Source organism: Cydia amplana, chromosome 6, assembly GCF_948474715.1.
Source record: "Cydia amplana chromosome 6, ilCydAmpl1.1, whole genome shotgun sequence".
Lineage (NCBI taxonomy): Eukaryota > Metazoa > Arthropoda > Insecta > Lepidoptera > Tortricidae > Cydia > Cydia amplana.
Window position 1 is genome coordinate 1,165,455 of NC_086074.1, and position 24,906 is coordinate 1,190,360.

At 36.9% G+C, this 24,906-nt stretch overlaps 1 protein-coding gene across 1 annotated transcript; it reads left to right on the forward strand.

Annotated features, from left to right (window-relative positions):
* Positions 1-1,661: 1,661 nt before the first annotated feature.
* Positions 1,662-23,888, forward strand: LOC134648621 (uncharacterized). Its single transcript, XM_063503111.1, has 3 exons — positions 1,662-1,765; positions 20,768-21,782; positions 22,342-23,888. Exons 1-3 carry the CDS (start codon positions 1,737-1,739, stop codon positions 23,827-23,829), a joined length of 2,532 nt encoding a protein of 843 aa, XP_063359181.1. The 5' UTR covers positions 1,662-1,736; the 3' UTR covers positions 23,830-23,888.
* Positions 23,889-24,906: the final 1,018 nt, after the last annotated feature.

Here is a 24,906-nt window from a genome sequence, read left to right on the forward strand (position 1 = left end):
TCGCTTTAAACTGGTATTTAATTCACTAACAACAAAAACTAGGATTGGTTATTCTGTGAATAGCGGACCAAACAAGAATAAATAAATACCGATTGACATGAAACAGACAAATAGACGGGATTTAGGCGGACAACTTAATTTTGATGTAAGTAGTCGCAAAGAGAATTTATTATAGAAGCGGATTGTAAAAGTAAATTTTGTATAGTGCGACATAAAATAGTAGCAATTAAACAAATGGAACTAAAAAATGTTCATACTAAATTGTTGCCATGTAACAGTTACGTAGAAAGTGGCGCCCTCAATAATTTTCTACAATATCATGTCGGAGTATATTATAGACATTATAGTTAGTTTTTTTCAGCATTAGAAAAAAGGTAAACAATCTTGATGTGTCTTTTAGTTGAAAAACACGTTTTAAAAATAAGTCACGGCAAATACCTATGTAACAATTATGAATCTAATACGATCATTTATATTCTTCTGCTTTCATGTAATAGTTACGGATTTTTAAAATGCGTTTTTCAATTAAAAGACATGTCAAGATCGCTTACCTTCTTTCTAATGCTAAAAACGAACTATAGTCACAGTCAATTTAATTGCTGCGCCCGCACATACCGGCGGAGCACAGCGCAGATCACTGAGGAGGATTAACTCCGCGCAGCGCACACCGACGACTTGACGAGGTAAAATCCTCCGCGATACCGCGAGCGCCCGCCAGCACGACGTCGCCGGCCGGCGCACCAAGGAGCACTTCGGCGCATGCCGCGGCATACCACCGCGTGCACTCTATCAAAATGGGATCAGTGTACACGAGTTCTCCCCCGTCGTCCGCCGAGTTACGCCAAGGCTTCCCCTCCCGCAGCCCCGGTACCTACCCCATCGCACTCGGAAGCACCTAATTAGTTTTTCTGAACCATACAATTTGACCAAATCATAAGTACTTTCTTTGATGAGACCAGTCAAGGTGTGTACGAGTATGTTGTTCTTTAAGTTTTATAACACCTCCATTGTTTTATCCTGTACAAATACAAATCTAAGTTTTCTTACTCTGCGAAGCGGCGCGGCGCGGGCCCAAGGCGTTCGCGTTCGCAACGAGATCGCCCGCGTAGGACACAAAGTCATAGTATTAGTCATCAAAGGATTGGTTCACCCCGCGCCGCATCGCTTCGCTTCGCGTTCGAGTGTTGTTCGCCTACGTAGTACGCTGCGTTTGCCTCTTCTGTCACAGACTGACTGTGTGGTAAGATTCCTTACCGCGAAGTTTCTGTTTCTGGTCATCTTTAAGCATTTTTTCTACGCCAGCACTCCCATAACACGGGCAAGAGCAGCATTCGCTCAATGTACCTAACCATTTTGTCTCATTAAAGTGTCAAAAGGGTATCTACGTGTTGGCTCCAATACAAAATATATATAAACATAGTTAAGCAAATAATAATATAAATAAATTATTCGTAAGCAAAAACACAGAACAGAAAATATACAAAACAGAAAAAAACAAACAAGGCGAAAGTGCCAACAAATGGTCTCATCTCAGCATAATGCCGGCGACTTCAAGCGCGCATCTTCCGATTTTTCCTTAAATTAAAGTCCTTTTTTAATATTTTCTTATAGGTATTAAAATGAATATCAAATCACGTCGATATGAAATGTCGAATGGGCATAGTTATGGAAAGCTGCGCGTGCGCCGAGCAAGCAAGCAGTGATCGAGAAGGCGCCGCGCCGAGCGGCTGGCGGACATGATTTACGCGCGAACGCAACGATTGAGGTGAGTTCTGTGTTGCTGAAACGATTTCTGTGTTCAACAAATATTGCAACGTGTATAGCCTCCTGAGGAGCATTTGTTTTGTTTTTGAATTTGGAACCCTTAGTTACTCAATGAAAGTTCAAAATATTTTTTGGAATATGTACAAAAATTTGTACGCAGGGTCTTAGGAGGATAGTATTTATTTATAGTACAGTACAGTAAGGTCATAAACATTTTATAGTAGCGTTTTTCCTGTAGACATCGCAAAGGCAATCTAAAACTAATTTTTACGGCAGCATTACAGGTGGGGTACATTTTTTCAGTAGGTACTTTGAGACTCAAATAATAAAATCGTGATATGGGTCGTTTACCTTTAATGTATTGTCCACAGAAGAGCCTTTTTTCTAAAATGTGTTTGATCATATTGCTGTAACGTTTTCAATGTTAAACTTAATTATATTTTACATAATATGTATAATATTTACTTATAGTTACCGGGGCCCCTGTAGTGGTTATATTTTTGTATTTAACAGTCTGTTAACGGAATTGCAAAACACATTTGTGTAAAAATGTCCTATAATATTTGTTTATTTATTTAATTACGATTATGAAAATTTGACAAAAAGTAGTTATGGTGATGAAAATGGGTCTCTAATCTCTATTGTTTCCCTTAAAGTTTTAAGTCATAATGTATTGTTTGACCGCATTTTCGTTAGTCATAATTTGTTTGGTTTAGAAACTCGTGACTTTTCAGGATTGCCATAAAACAAACCTAACCTATCTATAGGATATACATATAACCTTACGAAACTCCTGAAAAGTTAACTGTTTCAGTTTTAGGACCAATGATAATATGACAAACAATACATTATGACTTATTACTCAAAACTTTATGTCAAACAAAGGGACCCCCACTGAGACTATTTCGTGGCACTTTCTTCTTCCTATGTTTTTCTGTTTTGTATTTTTTGCTCTTCTGTGTTTGTGCTTACGAATAATTTCTATTCTATTCTAATGTATAAAAACATCATTAAACCATGTGGAATGAAATAAATATCCATGTTTATCCGCATTACCGTCTGCCGTATTCGAACTTCAAGATATTCACAAGAGACGACACGTACTAGATCCATTCTAGATACGTTATAGTTTAGATTTCAACTAGTTCTCTTTTGCAGCGCAATTCGAGCAACCAATGTCACATTTACGTTAGATAGAGTTATATGTGAATTGGATCTCTAAGTCATATCTTGTGGAAATCGTTCAAGAGTATCTCCAGAATCGCGCAAATGTCACATTTGACAGGTTAGATCTTAAACATATCGTTATCGTATCTTGGCGATGTCTAAAAGATATCTAACAGATGTCTATTTCAAAATCCGAATCGGGCCCCGTGTCAGTGTTAATGAGACGTCGCGTGCGCACACTGAAACGTAATGTAGGTAACTGAAACCGTTGTGACCTGTGTTTCAGCTTGGCAAAAAATGCTTTCAGGTTATGAACATTTTATTGTATAGGTGACGATCGGATTCCAACCGTAGCTGCACTCTACCGCAAACGAGAGAGTCGAAATTTTGTCTAAATGTTATCTAACCTCTCTATCACTCTTGCATATTCGAGCGATAAAGAGGCAGATAGCTGAGTTTCGATTTTCGCGTTTTCCGGATAGGCCCTTTGTTGTATAAATGTTGTATCAAACCTCCTTGGTGTATCAATGTCTTAAAATGTCTTAATTACTTTATTTTCTGTGAAAACTTGTCAAAAAACAGTTTAAGGCACCGTATGTATATGTTACTCTATGACAGTTTTAATGATTCACGGTTAGTTTCACTCTAGTTTCACTAGACTTAATTATGCTTAAGATGCATGTAACTGCGTCTAAATATCGGGAGCTCGAAAACAATACAAAAGTTAATCAAGGTTCATATCCCGGTCTATATAAATCTAGTTACTCTATTCTATGGTTTACGATGGGAGCTAGTGCTGCACTCTGGCGGCAGAACATTGCAGTAATACTCCTTATACTCGAGTGCATTACTGTCGCAAATGTCAAAAACGATGTCGCTGCCCGGATTTTTGACATTTGGGGCAGTAATGCAGTCGGTAATAATATCGTGCTGCTATACTGCCGCAGTAGACATGTTGCGCGCTGTACAGTTGAGTTGTGGGGTCACTTTTAGGGTTCCGTACCCAAAGGGTAAAGACGGTACCCTATTAAGACCTCTGTCCGTGTGTCCGTCTGTCTGTCCGTTCGTCTGTCTGTCTGTCACCATGCTGTATCTCATGAACCGTGACAGCTAGACAGTTGAAATTTTCACCGATGATGTATTTCTGTTGCTGCTATAACAACAAATACTAAAAAGTACGGAACCCTCGGTGGGCGAGTCCGACTCGCACTTCGGTTTTGAGCTCTAGGTAATCAAATTTTTATAGTTATTCCAGTAAGGGCCGCATTTATTTGTGTGATGAGCACAGATATTTATTCCTGAGTCTTGAGTGTTTTCTATGTATACCTACGTATATGTATTTGTATATTATATATATAGGTATATCGTTGTCTGCACAACACAAGCCTTCTTGAGCTTACTGTGGGACATAGTCAATCTGTGTAAGAATGTGCTATAATATTTATTTATTTATATGTATATTTATTTATTCCAATTCGTTAGTGTCATTGACCTATTCAAATCAGACCTTCATTTGATCCGTGAAAGCTACACTGGGCTTTATTCATAAAAATTAATTAACTTAACACGCATATCCTTTTCAATTTCTAATCGCTATAATAATAGGAAATTAGATAATGAGTCCTAATTCATAATGAGTACATTCTACTAACATCTTCTGTAATGCACATGACTTTTAATGTTAAATAAATGAAAAATGAAAAATCCTAATTCATCGTGTCCTAAGTCCTAGACATGATATGGTGCAATCTTATTTAGTTTCATATAACTTCTTGTCACGCAAGGTAAATATATTTAGAGAAAATTCTTTAAATTATTGTTCATTGTTATGGACTGTAAGTAATAAGATAGAATGCATACGATCGTTTATTATCATTAATATACATATGTACCTACTTAAGTTTTCTACTGAATACCTGAGGGTCTACCGGGAAAACCGAATTTCGCAAATTGCGGGGATTTTTCTCTTTTACTCCAATGAAGGCGTAATTAGAGTGACAGAGAAAAATGCCCGAAATTTGCGAACTTCGATTTTCGCGGTTATAGCCATGTAGCCGTACCACGAGGTGACACTTTACGTTTACGCTAGCGGCTGCGTAAACTCGATCGTAGTCCATATATCTCGCTCGCATTGGTGTATTGGTGCGATCAGGGATTGGACCCGGTTTTTTTGCAAAAACTTCGAAATAACCATATTTTTCGAATTATTTTATACTCGAAATATAGGACTCAGTTGTGTTTTAGGTAACGACTTCGTATTATTAGATTGCCCACTTCAATATTTATTATATTCCGTTTTTAGTATTTTTTGTTATAGCGGCAACAGAAATACATCATCAATGAAAATTGTAACTGTCTAGCTTTCGCGGCTCATGAGATACAGCCTGGTGACAGATAGACGGACAGTGGAGTCTTATAAGTAATAGGGTCCCATATTTACCCTTTGGGTACGGAACCCTAAAAAAAACGTGTCCAGGTCGACCTCGGTAAAGGAACTAGAGCATTATTTTCGATGTAAGGAATGTTGACATTTGGAAGCGTGAGTAGGTACCTTACTATACCTACCTACCTATGAAGTTTAAACGAACGACCTTGCGTACTGCTGTTCCAGCAGAGTCAAATACAGTGTGTAAATCCAATACGGGCGAATATTTAAACTGTTGTTAGCATAGGATCTAAAAAGTATATTGAGATAGATTTGACTTAGAAATGCAATGAAAATTTTAACCATACAAAATAATTCGGCCCGCAATGTAATACACCACACAAGTTACGGAATACGAGCTTTTTAAAGTAACTGTCAACGCTTGTTGGCAGTTACAATAAAAAGCTCTTATCTCGTAATGTCATGCCATATTATGTTTCTTAATGTTTGCAGTACATTGCTGCTCGGTACATGTGAAAAATAAATAATTACGGGGTCATAATTAAGTGTAACTTAAAAAAACTTCTTAATTCATGATTAGACGGGTAAATTCTATATCTGATTTAATTTATTGCCCGTATTGGACTTACACACTGTATAATGATTTTCACAATGAATCGAAATTATTATTCTTAAAAATAAAATAAAATAATAATAATAATTAACCCGCGGGGGCAGCTTGTGGCGAGTTGACGGTGAGTGGCGACACCGCGGACCCCCATTCTAGAGGGCCCTACGGTCATCACCTGGCCCTCGCCTCTGTGCTTGCCTTGATTGGCCGGCCAGAGTGGAGTCGCAAGAGCGGGACCTATGCTCCAGGTTGCCCGCGACGCGGGTTGGCGGCCCGCTGAACGGATTACCGGGATCTGGCTACCGCAGACTCACCGCTCGATAACCTCACAGCATCTCCAAAATGTTGCCCTATTGCGTGCGTGCGGCCATTGCGGGGCCCACTCAATGCGTTGGCGAGTCACCACCTGTCTTTAACAATATTGAGACTGATTGTCACGGCAGGTGTCCGCTAGTCTCTCCCATAGCCCATTCTCCAGTCCATCCATCAACATTAAAATCAATAGCCCATGACCTTAGTTCCCATCGCAGCACATAAGTGCTGCACTACAATAGTCTGTTGCACCTGGCGGAGACCATCTCCGGATGTATCAAACTTCTATGAAATTATGATGTAGGTATAGGTAAATAACACTTGCAAAGCGTGTGCTATCAAAATCGTTGCAAACTTACCTCGGTCTAACTCTAGCAATTTATTTATTTTCTATTTGTAAAATAATATAGCAATTTATTGTTTTCTATTTGTAAAATATTGTTTTGTACCGCATGGAATGTACAGGATGGATAAATTTAAGGTCGACAATCGCACATTTCCTAATACAACGCATGCAATATAAATTCCTATATCCTACAGTCCTCAGTTCTTATAGTAGTTCTTACGAGTCAGTTCTACACCGACTTTAAGCATATTCGGACGAATAACTATTAAGTTGTGTTAGTTAAGTTTGTGCAAATTTAGTGTGGGCACTGTGCAGTGCCTAAAATACCTATCATAAGTAGCAGAAATGCTTTTGAGGTGTGCATATTTATTTAATTACTAGCTTTTTTACTAGACTTACTAAGTATATTTATTTACTTTCTATCCGTGGATTCGTTTTTCGTAGGTATCAAAACTGTTCTAGAATGGAATACTAATAATCTAGTTAGTGTCTAAGTATATACATATATATATTTTATTTATAGGTTTAGTCTTTCTTAAGTAATTGAGTAAGAAGCTATTTACATTTAAACATACCTACTAAGTTTAACAAGAAAGGGGCACTGATTATCAGTCCGCTCGGACGATATATTATCGGCCGTCAGTTAAGCGCAAAAGACAGTTCTGAGCAACTGACAGGCCGATAATATAAATTATGTTTTAGTGAAAAAACTTTTTGTACTTATTTAGCATAATGTCTTGAAATTGACTCTGAATGTCTGCCCCAAATTATATCTACCGGAAATTATGTAATGTATTGTTTGTTTAAGGAACTATAGGCTCTTACTTAATTGACAATCGCTTAACTTTTGAGACATTTCCAAACAAAGATATTTTATGGCATACCTATTAAAGTATGACATAAGATCAATAAGGAATTTATTAACCAAAACAAGACCTTTACTTTATCTGTACGTACAAGATAATGTATAGTAAAGTAACATATTTATTTGCAAAAAATGTAAGCCGTTGTCATATCCATACATTTCCGTTACCGCGCGCTAGCCATCGACTGAGTCAGACACTTAAAACAAGATTCACACATAAATACTTAATTATAACAACTGTTTTTTACTAATTTTTGTACATAAATACCAAAAAGTCTTAAGTTTCTTCAAGACATAATGTAAACTTAAGATACCTATTTTTGAGTGGAATTAAATCACGTTAAGTAATTTAATGCAAATGTTTGTAAACTGTAGAAATGTAGATGTCAAAAGTCCTAAGTGTTTTAGGAATGTGTGAAGCCTTCCGTCGCTTGGACGTGAATTTAGTGCGATATTATGTTAATGTGAGTAAATATCGTGGTTCCGAAAAATAATAGAGCGTAGTTAATACCCGAATAAGAATATAATCTTATTTGTAAGTAAATAAATGTGTAGTTCCGGTGTCAGTCGGCGCAATTCGGAAAATGAATAAGAGATTCACTAGATATGAAATAGTAAAGATATGTGACGTTCCACGGCACGACGTACCATTGCCCCGGCTGAATATTAGAGCGGCGTTAATAATAGCGTAAGCCCCAGCCGCCATAAGGTACCTTTTGCCGTGGAACGTCACATATCTTTACTATTTCATATCTAGTGATTCATTTCCCGAATCGCGCCGAGTCTATTGTTTGTGAAATATCATGCAAAAAATAATAAATGAAGTACCGTAAACCGGGGTGACTTTCAAATGCAGGGGCGATTCGATATTTCAGTTTTTCAGCCGTTACATATTTTTATTCGGATTTTTTAGTAGTAGGTAAACAAGTATGTATTAATAATCTAACTTGTTACACGAACAGTTCGAGAAAATAATGAATAATGATAATTTAGTGGCAGTTTTAAAACTATCAAAGTATCCCCAAAATTTCCTAAAGTCACCTCGTTTTACGGTAGCAGTGCGCTGTATACGAATTCAGATTCACGATTCGGTGAGGTTAAAAACGAACATTATTAACTGCCAAAAACTAATAAAGTCCGTGTGGTTATCTAATGATTTTAACACTAGGGCACGATCAGATATCTGAAGTCAAAAATAATGACTTAAAAACATTACAATACATCTATTGTAGCATGTTTTTTAAGACTATAAAATGGTAACGATGCTTGAATTGTAGATTTTTAAAATCCGGTCAATTAAAGGATTAGGATTACACTATAGTAGTGCCCTCTTTCAGAAAATACGTTATGCAGGACTTATCCTATAGATAACATTAAAAAACCGGCCAAGTGCCAGTCGGACTCGCGCACGGAGGGTTCCGCACCATCAACAAAAAATAGAGCAAAACAAGCAAAAAACGGTCACCCATCCAAGTACTGACCCCGCCCGACGTTGCTTAACTTCGGTCAAAAATCACGTTTGTTGTATGGGAGCCCCACTTAAATCTTTATTTTATTCTGTTTTTAGTATTTGCTGTTATAGCGGCAACAGAAATACATCATCTGTGAAAATTTCAACTGTCTAGCTATCACGGTTCGTGAGATACAGCCTGGTGACAGACGGACGGACGGACGGACGGACGGACGGACAGCGGAGTCTTAGTAATAGGGTCCCGTTTTTACCCTTTGGGTACGGAACCCTAAAAACTGTACAAACCTTCTCTTACTGCGATGCCACGTAACCCGTATTCTACTCTGTACGGCTAATCAGCCAATACTATATTTGGCCGGACACGAACTCCCGACCCCCATAACGAAGCATAACCACTAAACTAAACCAACCGGACAGCAAGTTGCCGAAAACTAGAAAAAAACTACTTTGTAACTCAGAATAGAATGGGCTTGAACTCGTAATGGCCTAATGTTTGCGATATAAACGCACATTATTATCGAATACCACTAATACCAGTTGCATTACACAGCAGGATGTGTTAAGGTTACATTCAGGTAGCAACTGTTGCAGCGTGAAGCGTATTAGGGCTCATTTAGACGGTGCGAGAACTCGCATCGGTCGGCTGAATTGATGTCACCTCTCAGTTTAATGGTCCGCCTCCGCAATGACCGCAATGTAACTAAAATCGTATAACACTTCGCGCGCCGTCTAAAGGTCTGCTGTTATCAGTTAGAACAAAAAGTTGACAGCTCCGAACAACTGACAGGGCGATATCGTCCGGCGGACTGTTAATCAGTGGGCCACTCTTTGAGTGGGCCCCTTTAATGAGCCCTTAGGGTTGCTATACGTCATGATTTCATTCGACATGTTTCCTGGATGTTTGGTAATTTTGGATGGCGGACTTGGCCATTCAACTAACCAATAGACGCTAAGTACCTACAATTTTTTCTCCTATTAAAGATCTTTTAAGAGAAAGATACAAAAATATAGGTAATAACCATTCAATTGCAACAGTAACGCTGGCTGTCGTCGCCATCCGAATGCAACCTTTAGTCTACAGTAGATATATCATAAACAACAGGATGCTCTAAGGAAACAATGTATCATTGCACTAGTAATGCCCTCCATTAACGTAATTACCAATTAAAGTCGGGTTGAATAGATAACAGTTAATAGCTGATAAGGATATTCTTATCCTTCGGGAAATGCTTTAAATTCGGCAGATTCTTCCGTTTGAACTTTCCGGCTTTATGTTGGCGAAGCGAAAAGTAGGGCAAAGCAATGAACATCCAGTGATAAGTATTTTTCCACCACACCAGCTCGGAAAGGCTTACTTTGCACTTCAAAAACTGATAGCAAAGTTGCATTTTATTCAGATGTGAGGCAAAGTAATCAAATGCTAATTTTGAGTTGTTTTATTATGTTTGCTGGTAGAATTGACTTTTAAATGATGATTTTGGATGATAAATATTTAATAACATTCATTTGGATTTGATTTGGTTTGATTTTGTTTGATATATTACATTTAATATTTGCTTCGGCTTGGTGTGGTGAAAAATTTTGTGTATCACTCGGGGGCAAATTTTGTTTAACCCTTGTGCTTTGAAACCCTCGCAACGGTCAAGATTCCATTTTTCGAACCACTCGCTACGCTCGTGGTTCAATTTTGGAATCTTTCGCTTGCTCGGGTTTCAATATTAGCACGAGCGGTTAAACAACAACTTTACCCCCTTGTAAATCAAATAACTATTATTTATTGTATAAAGCATCAAGACACTTAGGTGTCCTAGGTACCTTTCCATCTTCACCACTTAGATGGTTGACAGTCCTCAACTGTGCGTTTCTCCAGAAACTTCCTGCCGCGCACAGCTAAACTGTGGAATGAACTGTCGCCCGCGGGACTTTCGGACCGTCAAAAAAAGAGCGTAATACCCCATCTTAAAGGCTGATTACGCACTTGCAAACCCTCTGGTGTCGCACCTGGCGCGGATGACGGTTATTGCTTAGGTGATTTGTCTACTCGTTTGCCTCCTTTAACATTAAAAAAATAGAAAAAAGCAGTAGATACAGTCGACGTCAAATCTTTGACGTAAAATGCAGCATTGTTTTTATAGGTCTACTCATTAACAAAATACGCTTTACAGCATTATATAGTTATCAATTACCTGTCAAGAGCAACATTTGATACTTCTTACTACTTACTACGAGTGTTTTATTACTACGTTGACCTATGAAATATGATAGACGATAAATATTACGCACTACGCTTCGGCACTTCGGTATCAGTAGCCATGAATTTTGCAGCTAAGTTAAAAAGTCTACGAATTAAGTTATTAAATTAAATGTTATAGGTACCTATATTAAATAGAGAAATTGATTACGAATTTAGACCACCTAATGATTATGCGATGTTGCTTGTTGTTGTTGTTGCTTTCTGAATTGTGTTTTTTAATAATTTTAATGAAAGAGCGGCGCGCCAAATAATAAGCACTACTTTTTGACCACCTCCGTCGGTATATTTCGATCCTATAGCTTTCATCTGTAACAAACTATTTTTATGTCTCACGTTAGCAGGCCTTAGGGCCCGATTCGGATTTTGAACTAGATATATCTATTAGATATCTATTAGACATCACCAAGATACGACAACGATATTTTTAAGATCTAGCCTGTCAAGTTTGACATTTCCGCGATTCTGGAGATACATACTCTTGAACGATTTCCACAATGTCTAAAACATCTCGTTATGCATTTTTAGATCTCAAAACGATTTTGAAACGATCTTAAAACGATAATTTAACGTAAAAGTTACATTGGATGCCCGAATTGAGCTGCAAAAGATATCTAGTTGAAATCTAAACTACCAGGCATCTATCGTATCGTTCTCTTCTAAAACGGATCTTGTTTTCCGAATATCGCGGTTATACTCTGGTAGGTACATAATTGTTGGCCCAAGAGGGGATTTTTAGTATGTAGCATTGTAAAGCGATCGATTAATGAGCTCTAAGTGGAGCGACATGAGGAATGCAATGAACTTTACGACTGAATGCGCACGCGCAGTAATAGCGGCGCGGCACGTCACAGCGGACAGTTGGTCAATCCGGAGTTAGGGTTACGTACCCTTAAGGCTAGATCAAGAAAATCGGTAGGTATATACTACCAGGGGCCCGTTTCTCAAAAGCTTGTAACTTGTAATACAAGCGGATGTCACTTTTTGACAGCTTCTGTTAGAAAGGGACTTCCACGTGTATTACAAGTTACAAGCTTTTGAGTAACGGGCCCCAGTTAGCGGTGTCACCTTTCTGGTGTATTTCCATTTGTCCCCTCCGCCATACATGAGGAGGGGACATATTAGAATGATTCATATGACAGCACATATTCCCATCTGTGCCCAGCGGAGACAAATGGGAATACACCATATGTGTGGTAGCCTGAAGTCAGCTCTACAACCGCTGCAACCTAGCTCAGAGGGGAAACTAGGTCTTATTGGGATTAGTTTGGTTTTGTCGCGAGGTTGTCACAGAAGTCTCGACTAGTAAACTTGATTTGATGGTGTGGAGTAAAATGTCTGTTACTTAATATCTACGATCATCAGAAAACGACTTTAAAGGACGCTACAGGAAGGGCAGCATTAAGGGTAACCCTTACCTTACTGTTGAGGGTTACGTTTTTTGCAAACTGTACATAATATATGTACAGATCGCTCAAATTCAAAATTAAGCCCCCAAGAGGGCAACGAAAGACTAAACGATATTATGTGCAAAAATTAATAAATGTACAATAAAAAAATGCCTTAAGTATATGTCATACATACTTATCATATCATTATACAATTGGCCACGTGAATATTGATTTTTGGTTAAAGCCAAAAAAAGACCATTATACGATTAGGATAACAATGACCACTACACCTCATTGCAGGTAATTTGAAACATAACCGTTGCATAAAACGCACTGGACGGATCCGCAATTTGCGTATACATTATGCATGATATTGTAACTCTTTTATGTGAAATGACTGCGTTAACTGTACTGTCATCATCAACAATATGAGCAAATCGAATTCATATATTTGTACTTATGTTTTTTTTTGTAAAACATTTCGATTTATTAAAACAGATATCAGTTGTTTTATTTTTAATATGTAATCCTATACATTTATTAATATAATAACTAATTATAAATTAAATATTTAAAAACTAAACTAAAATTAAAATAAACCTACTTAAAAAATTAAACGAATACTTACAATATTATATAAAAACTAAAATATACTAATAAAAAAAGATGAATATAAAAAGAAGTTATAAAAAGAACACCCCTTCTAAAACGTCCGCCTGCGGCATGGAGCCCATAACGCTGGCTGCGTTACCTCTCTGTATTGCCAGCGATATGCGCTGGGAGAGGTAAGCGCCAGCCCTATGGTCTCCCGAGGCGTCGACCAGCCGTGTCGACAGGTCCCCCATGAAAGTTTTCATGTCCGCCGACCAAGGACCCATTGTTTCTACTGCAAGCGCCGCAAACTCATAATCGTGCAGTAAAGATGAGTATTTGCGGCGCTTGAGTAGTTGGGCCTGGTCGGCAGCAGCGCCAGCCTGTGCCCGGGTAGCCTGGATGTGGGACTGCGCAAAGGTGTCTACGCATGTAGCGTCCCACACCAAAGGCCTACCCAGTCTCCACGGCACCAATGTGGCTCCGTCCGGTCGCTTGCCATCGTCTCTCGCCATGCCTGAGGGTTCTAAAGTAGCAGGCACAGAAACGGTAGCAAGCGACCGCCGTTTAAATAACCAGATTAAATAACAAATGATCATATATCTAAACCTAAATTAGCCTGAGGCATTGTTCCCAGGACACTGGCCGCGTTCCCCCTCTGCACAGTGAGGCTGAGTTTTTGAGTAAAAAATGTGCCAGCTCGTAGGTCGCCAGACACCCAGACTAGTTTGGTAGAAATTTCTTTTACTAGTTTTTATGCTAATGTGTATTCCTTCTAATGTCATAAATGTGGAAGTTTTATAAGTTTTATATGGAGGATGTATCTTCCTTTATCACTAAGTAATAATGGCTGTACAAATTTCAATGAAATTTGGCACACATGAAACAATATATTTGAATTAGAAATTTTAGAAACAATATATTGTACGCCAAATACTGGCTGAAATTTTTTGGTCACTATTCTTTTTTGTGACCTATTATGACTTAGACCAGGCAGATCTTTTCAGCTTGCTGGTTGGTAGGTACCAAGGCTACCTACTGTAATCTAGATCAGTGGTCACCAAACTTTTTAGATATGTCATTTTCAAAATTACCTTGTACGGAACCTGACGAGTAAACGGCGCGTGCGCGTATTCATACCCATACTGTAACGATTGGCACAAAAACAGTGGCGCATTATGCAATACGAACACCGCGCGTTGCGGCTTAGCCTATCTCGGCTATCACTTGCAAATGTCATTAATTAGGTAATGCAGAACTAAACACAAAAACCTAGGCATACAATAGGGTATTTGACTACTAGTGAAATCAGTTTCTTTTTTCGAACTGTCAGAACGATTTTGCTACTATAGAATCAAACACTAAAGTGTCATTCTATGGAACTTGTTAACTATGTAAACAAACCGCCATATTAAAATTGTCTCTGAATGTCAATTTACTAGTGACTTGTTTACATAGTTAGCCAGTTCCATAGAATGACACTTTTGGATGTGAGCTCACAATCAAATTCCTACTCTTTATAGTTTTATACGGGTTTTAAAATAGAAATTGTGTCTAAAAATAACTGATGTCTACGTCTCTCTATTAATCTTCTGGTCCTTTATTTCATTTCATTTATTTTCATGCACAGGGTTAAAATCATTTATTTTCAGAATTCAGTGTAGGTGTATATAATTTGTTTTAATGCACTGTACAAAATATGTGCAACATCGACGAAACGATAAGTACCTAGTAGTAATGACAAGACACAATTATTACAAATTTGGATGAAATTCTAAAAATAAATTGTAGATTTGTAGGTCAATGTCAAAGAAGATTACACCTAAGTAACTAACTAGATATGAAAGAAAGAATATGCAAAACAATTGAAATTAAACTTAGCAATCCGATGCTATCGTTAGATGAATAAATTTGAATGAAATAATGACTCAATAAATACCACCAAAGGATATTGTGAAAGGTGTATGTGTTATGAATTATTTTCGGATTGTGAAGTTAATGACCATTATTAGTCACGATTCATTTATTTGTTTAATTATTATGGTATATAAATAAGCATAATTTACATATTATATTACTTTGCTTATATGCATGACTGAGTTAAAAGTGAAACTGGATACATACATTAAATATTATGGGACTGTCACATGAATTGAATCAATCTAATTTCATACTAATCAAAATAAATAATTAGGGTTATTTTGAGGGTATAAGTACCAGTATAAGAGGATACTTTGTTTACACAATTAGAGTCAGACCATAATAACTCTGCAGCGATTTTGATAGCACAGACTGTGCAAGTTTTATATTAATCGTCATAATTTTATAGAATTGCTGTGTTATCAAAATCGTTGCAGAGTTATCTAGGTCTGATTCTTATTTCCATTCGCGGTGGAGTTAACTAAATAATCTAATCAGTATCTAATGCCACGGTCTGGCACTTTCTGTCTGTTTTCAATTACTACCAGACGCGTTAAATTTACATTCAAGTTGAGACTGCTTGCTGTTGTAGCGTTGCTGCTGCAGCGTTGACGCGGGTGATGTCTTCGTTAATTTCATGCTCGACAATCGACGTTAACAAAGCTCGCTCGGACGTTAGTTGACATCCGAGCGTCACCTTAAATTGCAGTCACTATTCGAAGATAACCTTTAAGAACTTGATTTCATTGAGTTGGGTATTAACGATATACGCGTTGATTTCTTTCGTATAATCGGTTTGAATATAAAAAATAGCGGCCAAGTGCGAGCCGGACTCTCCCATGAAGGGTTCCGTATTTAGGGGATTAATGACGTATTAAAAAAAACTACTTACTAGATCTCGTTCAAACCAATTTTCGGTGGAAGTTTGCATGGTAATGCACATCATATATTTTTTTAGTTTTATCATTCTCTTATTTTAGAAGTTACAGGGGGGGGGGGGGAATAAACAGAATTTTACCACTTTGGAAGTGTCTCTCGCGCAAATTATTCAGTTTAGATAAAAATTATACTAGAAACCTCAATATCATTTTTGAAGACCTATCCATAGATACCACACGGTATGGGTTTGATAAAAAAAAATATTCGAATTTCAGTTCTAATAGTATGGGGAACCCCCAAAATTTATTGTTTTTTTTTTCTATTTTTGTGTGAAAATCTTAATGCGCTTCACAGAATACATCTACTTACCAAGTTTCAACAGTATAGTTCTTATAGTTTCGGAAAAAAGTGGCTGTGACATACACGGACAGACAGACAGACATGACGAATCCATAAGGGTTCCGTTTTTTGCCATTTGGCTACGGAACCCTAAAAAGTAATGCAGGTACATATGAAACGAGTATCACGATCTAAGTGTTTCTTTATGCGTGCGTGCCGAGAAAAGTAAGCGATATGTGCGTTAAATACATATAGCATGTGTTAATGAACTACTCTACTTATTTTTAATATACATAATATTTACCCTGCACTAGCGCCATATTTTTGGTGTTGCTCATTTCTGTTTATTGTTTATAATTTTACATTTTTGATAATTAAACGTTTTGTCAAATACATATGTAGATTATATTATGTATATTAGAAACTAATTAATTAATTAATGTTTCACAGCACCTTTTCGAAAAAAGCACGTTCCCCGCTAGGAGGGATCAAAGTGGAACTTTTCTGTTCTAGGACAGCATTTTTAAATATTTTTAATTTGCATAATATTACGTCAAATTGTAGTTTATAGGTATATCAATTTTTTAAACGTTTAAGGGCAAATGTAATAAAAAGCATCTCACGGAAACTAGACTAACCCCCTTATTCAGAAACGCGCTAATCTCAATTAGCTAATAAACGTTTGTCCTTATCTGTCATTTTGACTTATGTATTTTGTAAGAAGGGATAAAACATAATTTAACTAAATCAGGCCCGTAAAGTTTTATGAGTGAGGGGGTATATTGCAAGGGTAAAAGGCACACTTAAGTAAACCTTATAAGGTTAAAAAGTGTAGATTGAAGTAGATAGACAAACCACGATAATATGTCTATTTTTAGGGTTCCGTAGCCAAATGGCAAAAAACGGAACCCTTATGGATTCGTAATGTCTGTCTGTCTGTCCGTCCGTATGTCACAGCCACTTTTTTCCGAAACTATAAGAACTATACTGTTGAAACTTGGTAAGTAGATGTATTCTGTGAACCGCATTAAGATTTTCATACTAAAATAGAAAAAAAAACAATAAATAGATCTGAAGCTCAATTTTTTTTTTTCATCAAACCCAGTGTGGGGTATCTATGGATAGGTCTTCAAAAATGATGTTGAGGTTTCTAATATAGTTTTTTTCTAAACTGAATAATTTGCGCGAGAGACACTTCCAAAGTGGTAAAATGTGTGTGTCCCCCCCCCCCCCCCTGTAACTTCTAAAATAAGAGAATGATAAAACTAAAAAAAATATATGATGTACATTACCATGTAAACTTCCACCGAAAATTGGTTTGAACGAGATCTAGTAAGTAGTTTTTTTTTATACGTCATAAATCGCCTAAATACGGAACCCTTCATGGGCGAGTCCGACTCGCACTTGGCCGCTTTTTTACCTTCTAATTGGCTGGTTATGTGGGCGTCCCCTTTTAATAAAAGATAATCTTATTGATTCCCGAAGAAACTAGCCGAATGGGATGTATTAATTTACTAATTAAATACCTAAACGGTTGCTATTGGGAAATAGGTAATTAAGATCCTTGTAAAAAGGAAATTAATTAAAATAATCGGTTGCGTTGAAAACAGCAAAACTATTATTGTTCCTATTGGTAAATAATTAGGGGGCGTCCTTATGGTAATTTTAAAGGGGAAATTAATTAAAATAATCGGTTGCGTTGAAAACAGCAAAATTGTTTTTATTGGTGAATAATTAGGGGCGTCCATTAATTACGTGAAGTAATTTATCTAATACTTTCCATCCTCCTATTATTATTTCATTTTAGCATAGTTCATTGTTATTGTTACCTATTGTATATTATAGACAATAAAGTTGTTTACCCGAAATGCACATTTTCCACACAATAAACAAGGCCTTAAATTCACTGCGGCAATGGTAAAATTAACACTGGTTACACAGATTAGCTACAGAGGAAAACAAAAGGTGCACTTAACAATGACTGTTAAATAATAGTTACGTCAGGGTTAGGAATTGTTTGGGTTAATCGTTGCATCTTCGCACGTCCCTAAAAACTCAATGTCGATGAGGTTTTTAAATCACACGGTTTTTGTGATTCCTGATAAGCATTGCATGCATGTCGATAACCTCTGTACTTTTCGTTTTTGATTTGCATTTTGTAATTTCGATTTTAGGTTTAGTAAGATTGGACCTGGGGATCCAACCCTTTCCCCTCCCTTTTTGAGGGGTAGGCACGGTACGATCTCGTAGCTACCGGGCCAAATCAGCTTTGTTTGACCTTAGGAACAATCGTGCCAAGCGGCATATATTGCCTGAGACAAAAGTGCATACTCACTGCACTCACTTAGCGTACGAATTCAATTTCAAAAAAATTTAATTTTGAAAGTGTCGTATTGTAGCAAATTTAGTCTTCTTAAAAAGGTACTATCAAAAACTAGTCTTTTAGGGTTATAATCGCCCAAATCTAAAAGAAAACTGAAATTTTCGCGGTTTTTTCGATTTTTGTCAGTTGCGTTCGGCGCTCGCGAGGTCACAAACTTGGATTATTAATTGGGCCAACATCATAAATAAGTCTGCAAACAATCAGAACTACTGGATTTGACGCAGAAGAGCCACGTTACAAAATTCGACAAATTACTGGATTATAATAATATGTCTGCATGCATTTCTTATTTATCGTCGGGTGACAAGTAAAAGTCACTAACTAACATCATTGAAATTATTGGACAATAAACCGTGTTACAAGTGTAATACCTAAAGTGCATTGTTACTTTATTTTTTGATAGTACTTAGTGACTTTTACTTGTCACCCGACGTTATGTATGTATTTTCTTTCTTTCTTTCTTTCTTAAAATAACCGACTACACGTTTGTTTATAATTCTGACAACGTACATTAATTACGTATAGGTAACATTCAAAAATTACACTAGCGACCTTGTAGGGATGCCATGGTGAAAGTGACGTGACGCACTGTTGCAAGACATTTTGATAACGAGTCATGGCTTGCATATCAATGGACTTGCATGATGCTTGCATGCGTGTATTAGTTTGAAATTATACCTTCTTATTTATGACGTGCTCATGCATTTATAAATTATAATCTTCTCAATTAGTGTGGCGATAAATGTATACTTATTTGTAGACGAGTATGGTCGAATTTAGCTAAATTTTCCTACAACAATTAGCAAAAAAAACCTGTTATTTAGGTTTTTCTTGGAAACATTAAATTGAACTCCTCTATTAGGGATGAATCCATTACAATGGAACTGATTTACTGATGAGACATTCAAGAAATGTTGTTGGTTTATCAAAAATCCTGATGGTAGGTAACAATCGGTATCAACGAAGATTTTTGGACGCAAAATATTTTTATTGGTCGCTAGGATAGATTGATGAACACTTCAGTACAAAACTATTTGCGTCCAAAATTTATTCAGCTACTTTTTCCTAGATATATCACAAAAATTGGGTTTACCATCTATATAAAAAAAAACTGATTAATAGACTAGCTGGCTGTTAAACCAATGCGGAAGTGAATAGTATTTTTAAACCTTGTATATAATTTTTCTCTGTTTATAACAAAGCACAATAGGAGATAGCAAAATCCATTGAATATTTTGTATACAAGCGACTTGTAACCAGTTGGTGATTTCGGACTGTTTAATAATAATCGATTGTAATCGACATTGAATCAACGATGAAGTAATATAAAGCAATACTGAATAGTTAATTCATTCGACGCCGGCGTGCCCAGTCATGCAGGCTAGGCTTGTAATAAATTACAAATTTAAGCCGATTTTTTGTCGTTTTCGTTTTTACGTCAGATTTCGATAAAATTTGATGAGAGTTATAATATAAGAGTTGCATATTCTGTAGGTACAATAAACATATCACAGTTATCACGCAATTTCACTGAATGTCGCTAAAAAATCTTTCCCTGACACATTTTTTGACGGAGAGTGACACTTTTTTTTGTTTTGTTATTTGTTATTGTGTATACAAAAATATTATTTGTTTAAACACTTCATAGTAACCCCAAAAACTAAACGAATTATTCTAATTTACTGCATTTCGTATACCTACAAACAAAAAATACCATAAAATATATAGAAACGTTGCTATAAAACAATACAATTACAAAAGACAATTTTCACGTAATAAGACTACTTATGTGAAATTATAAATATCTTTCCATATGGAAAGTTGTGTCAAAAAAATTCCGTCGACAGTGTTTTTGGATAAATGAAAATTTGACAAGTATGTTGGTCTACTGGTACTGACTGTTAATATATGTATTGGTAATAAAGACTGCTAATTAATACTAAAAGCAGGTTTTTGTGTAAACCTAATAGGAATAAATTAAATGATTTCACGACAGATTTTTAACAAAAGGCCTTTGCTACCCTGTCCATTTGACATCTGCGAAGTCAACTTACTTAGATCCCTGTATTCAACTAAGCACATTTTGTTACAGGTTACAAGCGATATCGTTAGCAATCCTGCTAGCGATCATCGACCAGACACAGGCCTTCACACTCCGCTACGAGTACGTGAGGCCCCACGACCTGACTGCAGAGGAAAGCAGAGTTTCAGAAGTCAGACGAGAGTTGAAACGAGACATCGTGGAGAATAAGGAGTTCCAGGTTGCTCCCATAGGCGTCGCGTTGCCACTGACGATGACTACAGAAAGCATAGCGGAAACCACATTGAATAACGAAGTTGTCACAAGCAATAACGTGAAAGAGACAAACCAGATTGAAACCACTACAAATACAAATGAGCAAGTTGAAAGTAAAGTTATAGTTGAAGACAGTACGAGTGCAGCAGCTGATAATGAAGTAAAAAGTGCAAAGAACCTCATCTCGATGCTGAGCTCGGGGCTTGAGCGTAAAAATAGTACTACTTTAACCCAAATAGACACAACTACGGTTATAACGGAAACTATTACTACTGAATCCTCAGTTAACAAAGAAAGTAACGAATCTAAAAACACTGACGACATTGTTTCCATAGTTCATACTACTACGCCCGATGTTACTATATCAGAACCAACGAATACAGCGGCTACTACAACTGAATCAAATATCATTGAAACGACACCTACATGGAAAAAGTATACTAAAATTGAAAGAAAACATGTCAATGCTAAAGAAAACGTCGTACCATTACGAACAGAGCGCATAGGTGATTCGATTAACGCACATACGACTGAAACTAGAGTTAGCCTCGAGAAGGCATTCAATTTGGCACCAGACATACTATCCCTGCAAGAACTGAAAACTCATCTTTTGGATGCAACAAACTCCGTACCAACTGAAGTTAATTCTACGGAGATAGTATCAAAAAGAGCAGGATACTTGAATCACACAAAGACAGAATTAGACGATGTCATTCCAACTACTGAAGTCGAAATGGACGGAGGCTTGTACGAAATGGACACGCATGAAGAAAGCGATTTTACACTTAATAAGACGTCTCACAGTCAAATGGTAAGTAAATTTGTACATAAACTTAAGCACAGACAATGTCGAACACCTTTAAGTTAAACAAAAAGCTATACTTACCGACTTGTACAATGTGTCGCGTTCAGCAAACGATCAAACGAAGGCCAATCATGGAGGACGGAGGACCTTATGAGGTACCGATTTGACCCCCATGTATGTTTAGCAAGTGGTTTCGGAGAAATCATCTAAAGTTCGCTCCATACATTGATAACCATCAGTTTTCAGTAAAATTTGGTGAATTTTCCTGATTATACTCTTCTGTAAGGGCATATTCTCGTGGAACATCACATATGGTCCATAAATTTGTTAGTATCGCTTGTCAATCTTATCATTTATAAACCTTATAAAATATTTATAAATAAGTAACTTTGTCCGCTGACCCATTGCCCATAACAGAGGACAATCTAGCTTATTATTAGCTATCATACAATAAAATACAATCAAACATTTCATTTTTCATGTCATTTTTAATAAAATTGTAAGTAATTTTAACATATATTATATATTAAAGATTCATTTATATAAAAATACTGTATGATTTCAGGCAGATGACGCGTTGAAAGAAGAACTTTTAGCAGAGGCCAATTTAGACGACAAGAATCTTTTCACCTACACTCCGAAAAGCGACAGGTCTCATGTTGAACTAAATGAAATCACTCCTTCTCCACAAAGTACACAAGATAACCAACGAACTGATGATTACCTGACAGTTCGACCTATAAGTAGTGATAAAAAGAGTATTTTATACACGGTTAGCCCCAACTATAAGCCTCTTAAGAAGATAGAAGTCCAGCCTTCGAAACCTTTTGTGCGTGACCCTGATGACAATAGCTGGAGAAACGAAAGCCTCAGTTCACTAGGAATAGTTTTCAAAGGAAAGAACTCAACCAAAGCCTTTTCAGAAGTTATAAAGAACAAAACTGAAATAGTGATGAGTAACACTACGGAACCAGAGAAAGTATTAACAAAAGTCGACTTGAGGGACAGGCTTGAGAAAATTGCAGAGAAAAGGAAGAGGAAGAAGAAGATTGATAAATACGGGAATACGGAGTACGGTGATTATGAGGAAAATAGCTCTGGTGATACGCATACGTCGAAAGAAAAACCTGAAATTAATTTGACAACTTTACCGACACCTCCGGAGTTAATAAATCCAGGTATCATATTTGAGACCAAAAAAGAACTGCCCGACAAATACTCTTCTAAAAACCCCAAATTTACGCTTGATTATTACGATGGGAAAGATGATGACGCAGACTACGCAACGTACCCTAACATCGATATCTTAAAGTCTACACCGCGACCTAGAGTCCAATGGCCGGTGACACAAAGGATCTTAGACAATACTCATCATATCAGAACATACTTGCCCGACAGGCAGCCTACCGTACAATACTTTCCTCCGAGACCTAAAACACATAATGTCAATAAATTTCCAACTATTGGACCTATTGGACATACCGCACAACAAAATGAGCCATTTGAAACGTACACTAAAAACGCCCCTCCGAAATATGTCACAGCTGACAAAATTCAACACGTTGAATACAGACCAGTGGGCGCTAACGATGGCTTCATGATTCGACATTACAAGGACCTCCTAGAATCAGTAGCCAAGGATATGGATTACGATAAAAACGGCCCGTACCAGACACCGATGTCCGACGAAGGTAAATCAGTGAAATCGGAGGAATATGACTACGGCCAGCGGAAGGAAGGAATCAATAAATACGTGGATTACCTCAATCAGAATCACGAACGATTCAAGGCTGACTTTCCGGTGGTATTTAACACTAGCATAGTACATGGTGCGGAAAGAGGAAAGGTGCTCGCTTCTTCCAGTGCTATGTTTAAACGATTATACAATGGAGCTCAAGCACAGGAAGCGTTCGCTTTTAGTAACAGGCCTTATGATCTGAACTGCGATAATGTTACCGTAGAATTGTCTCCTGCGTATGAGTTACATTACTATGTTCCAGATCAAGAAGAAACAGGGGTGGGCCACACTTTGCCGTACGGCTATAGAAATTAATTGCTTATAAATGTTAATTTAGTCCGGTTTGGTTACTCTGGAAGTCTGAAAATTTAAAAATGTCTGACGTTGTTGTGGCTACAGAAAAGGTAAATTATTTAAGAGAGACGTGCAGTGGCCGTAGCAGACAAAATAATATTCATTGGCACGCTTAATGTCGGTAGATAATATATAAACCGACCTTAAAGGGTACCTAAAGACAACTTATTATTATTTATTTTAATATGTGGTAAATTTTTTGATGTCACGAAAAGTTGTGTAGCAAATTTTTAAAAACCTTGAAAAAATTAAAATTAATTATGAAAGTGTAGGTCCGTATGAGAAAATAAATATAAAAAAAGACAAAGTATACCTAGGAATAGAAAAAATGTTATTGTAATGGAGGACTGAGTTGATGAGAGGTTTATTAAAGAAAGTAAGATTAATAATATAAAAAGGTTATAAACCTGCTTACAAACAGATAATTTAAATCTACTTTTTATATTATTAAGCTTAGAAGAGTATAATGTAATTATTTATTTTGGATAAGTTAAAAGCGTAAGGTTGTTTGCCAAAGTAAAAGTATAGTTTTAAGTTTTTACAAGTTTGTATATAAAATTGTACACAAATATCACCGAAGTAATTCGATTAACTGTAGGAAATTGTAGTAGCAATAAAAACAATGTGAGGAATAATCAAGAATTTTATTTGAAAACCTACCTAAATTACTAATTAGTACTTTGTTTATTTAAAAGCCGAAGCTTTATTTATTTAGGCGAGTTTTAATCGTCGATATTTAGTCAAATTCAGTCGAAAATCGAGTTCATTTCAACTCGTTAGAGACTTTTGTAGACTCGTGTCATTTTCAGAAAACTTATAGCATTCCAATTCGTCATGTAAAATTCATGGGTCAGGTACCTACACCACAATTACGCTCAAGGGCGTAGCCAGCCTGTGAACTAGGGGGTGGCGAGTTGATAGGCCTGGGGGGGAGGGGGGGGGCAGCTGCCTCCCCTGCCTACGCCCATGATTAACGCTTGCATGACCTATTTTCTTAACTGCTACTAATATTTCGATGCAATCTACAAATTTATTGAC

Excerpts from the sequence above, each read along its gene's own strand:
- LOC134648621 (XM_063503111.1), top strand. The coding sequence starts at position 1,737 with ATGATTTACGCGCGAACGCAACGATTGAG. Across the intron at positions 1,766-20,767 it reads GCGCGAACGCAACGATTGAG|GTTACAAGCGATATCGTTAG; the intron begins GTGAGTTCTGTG and ends ATTTTGTTACAG. Across the intron at positions 21,783-22,341 it reads AGACGTCTCACAGTCAAATG|GCAGATGACGCGTTGAAAGA; the intron begins GTAAGTAAATTT and ends GTATGATTTCAG.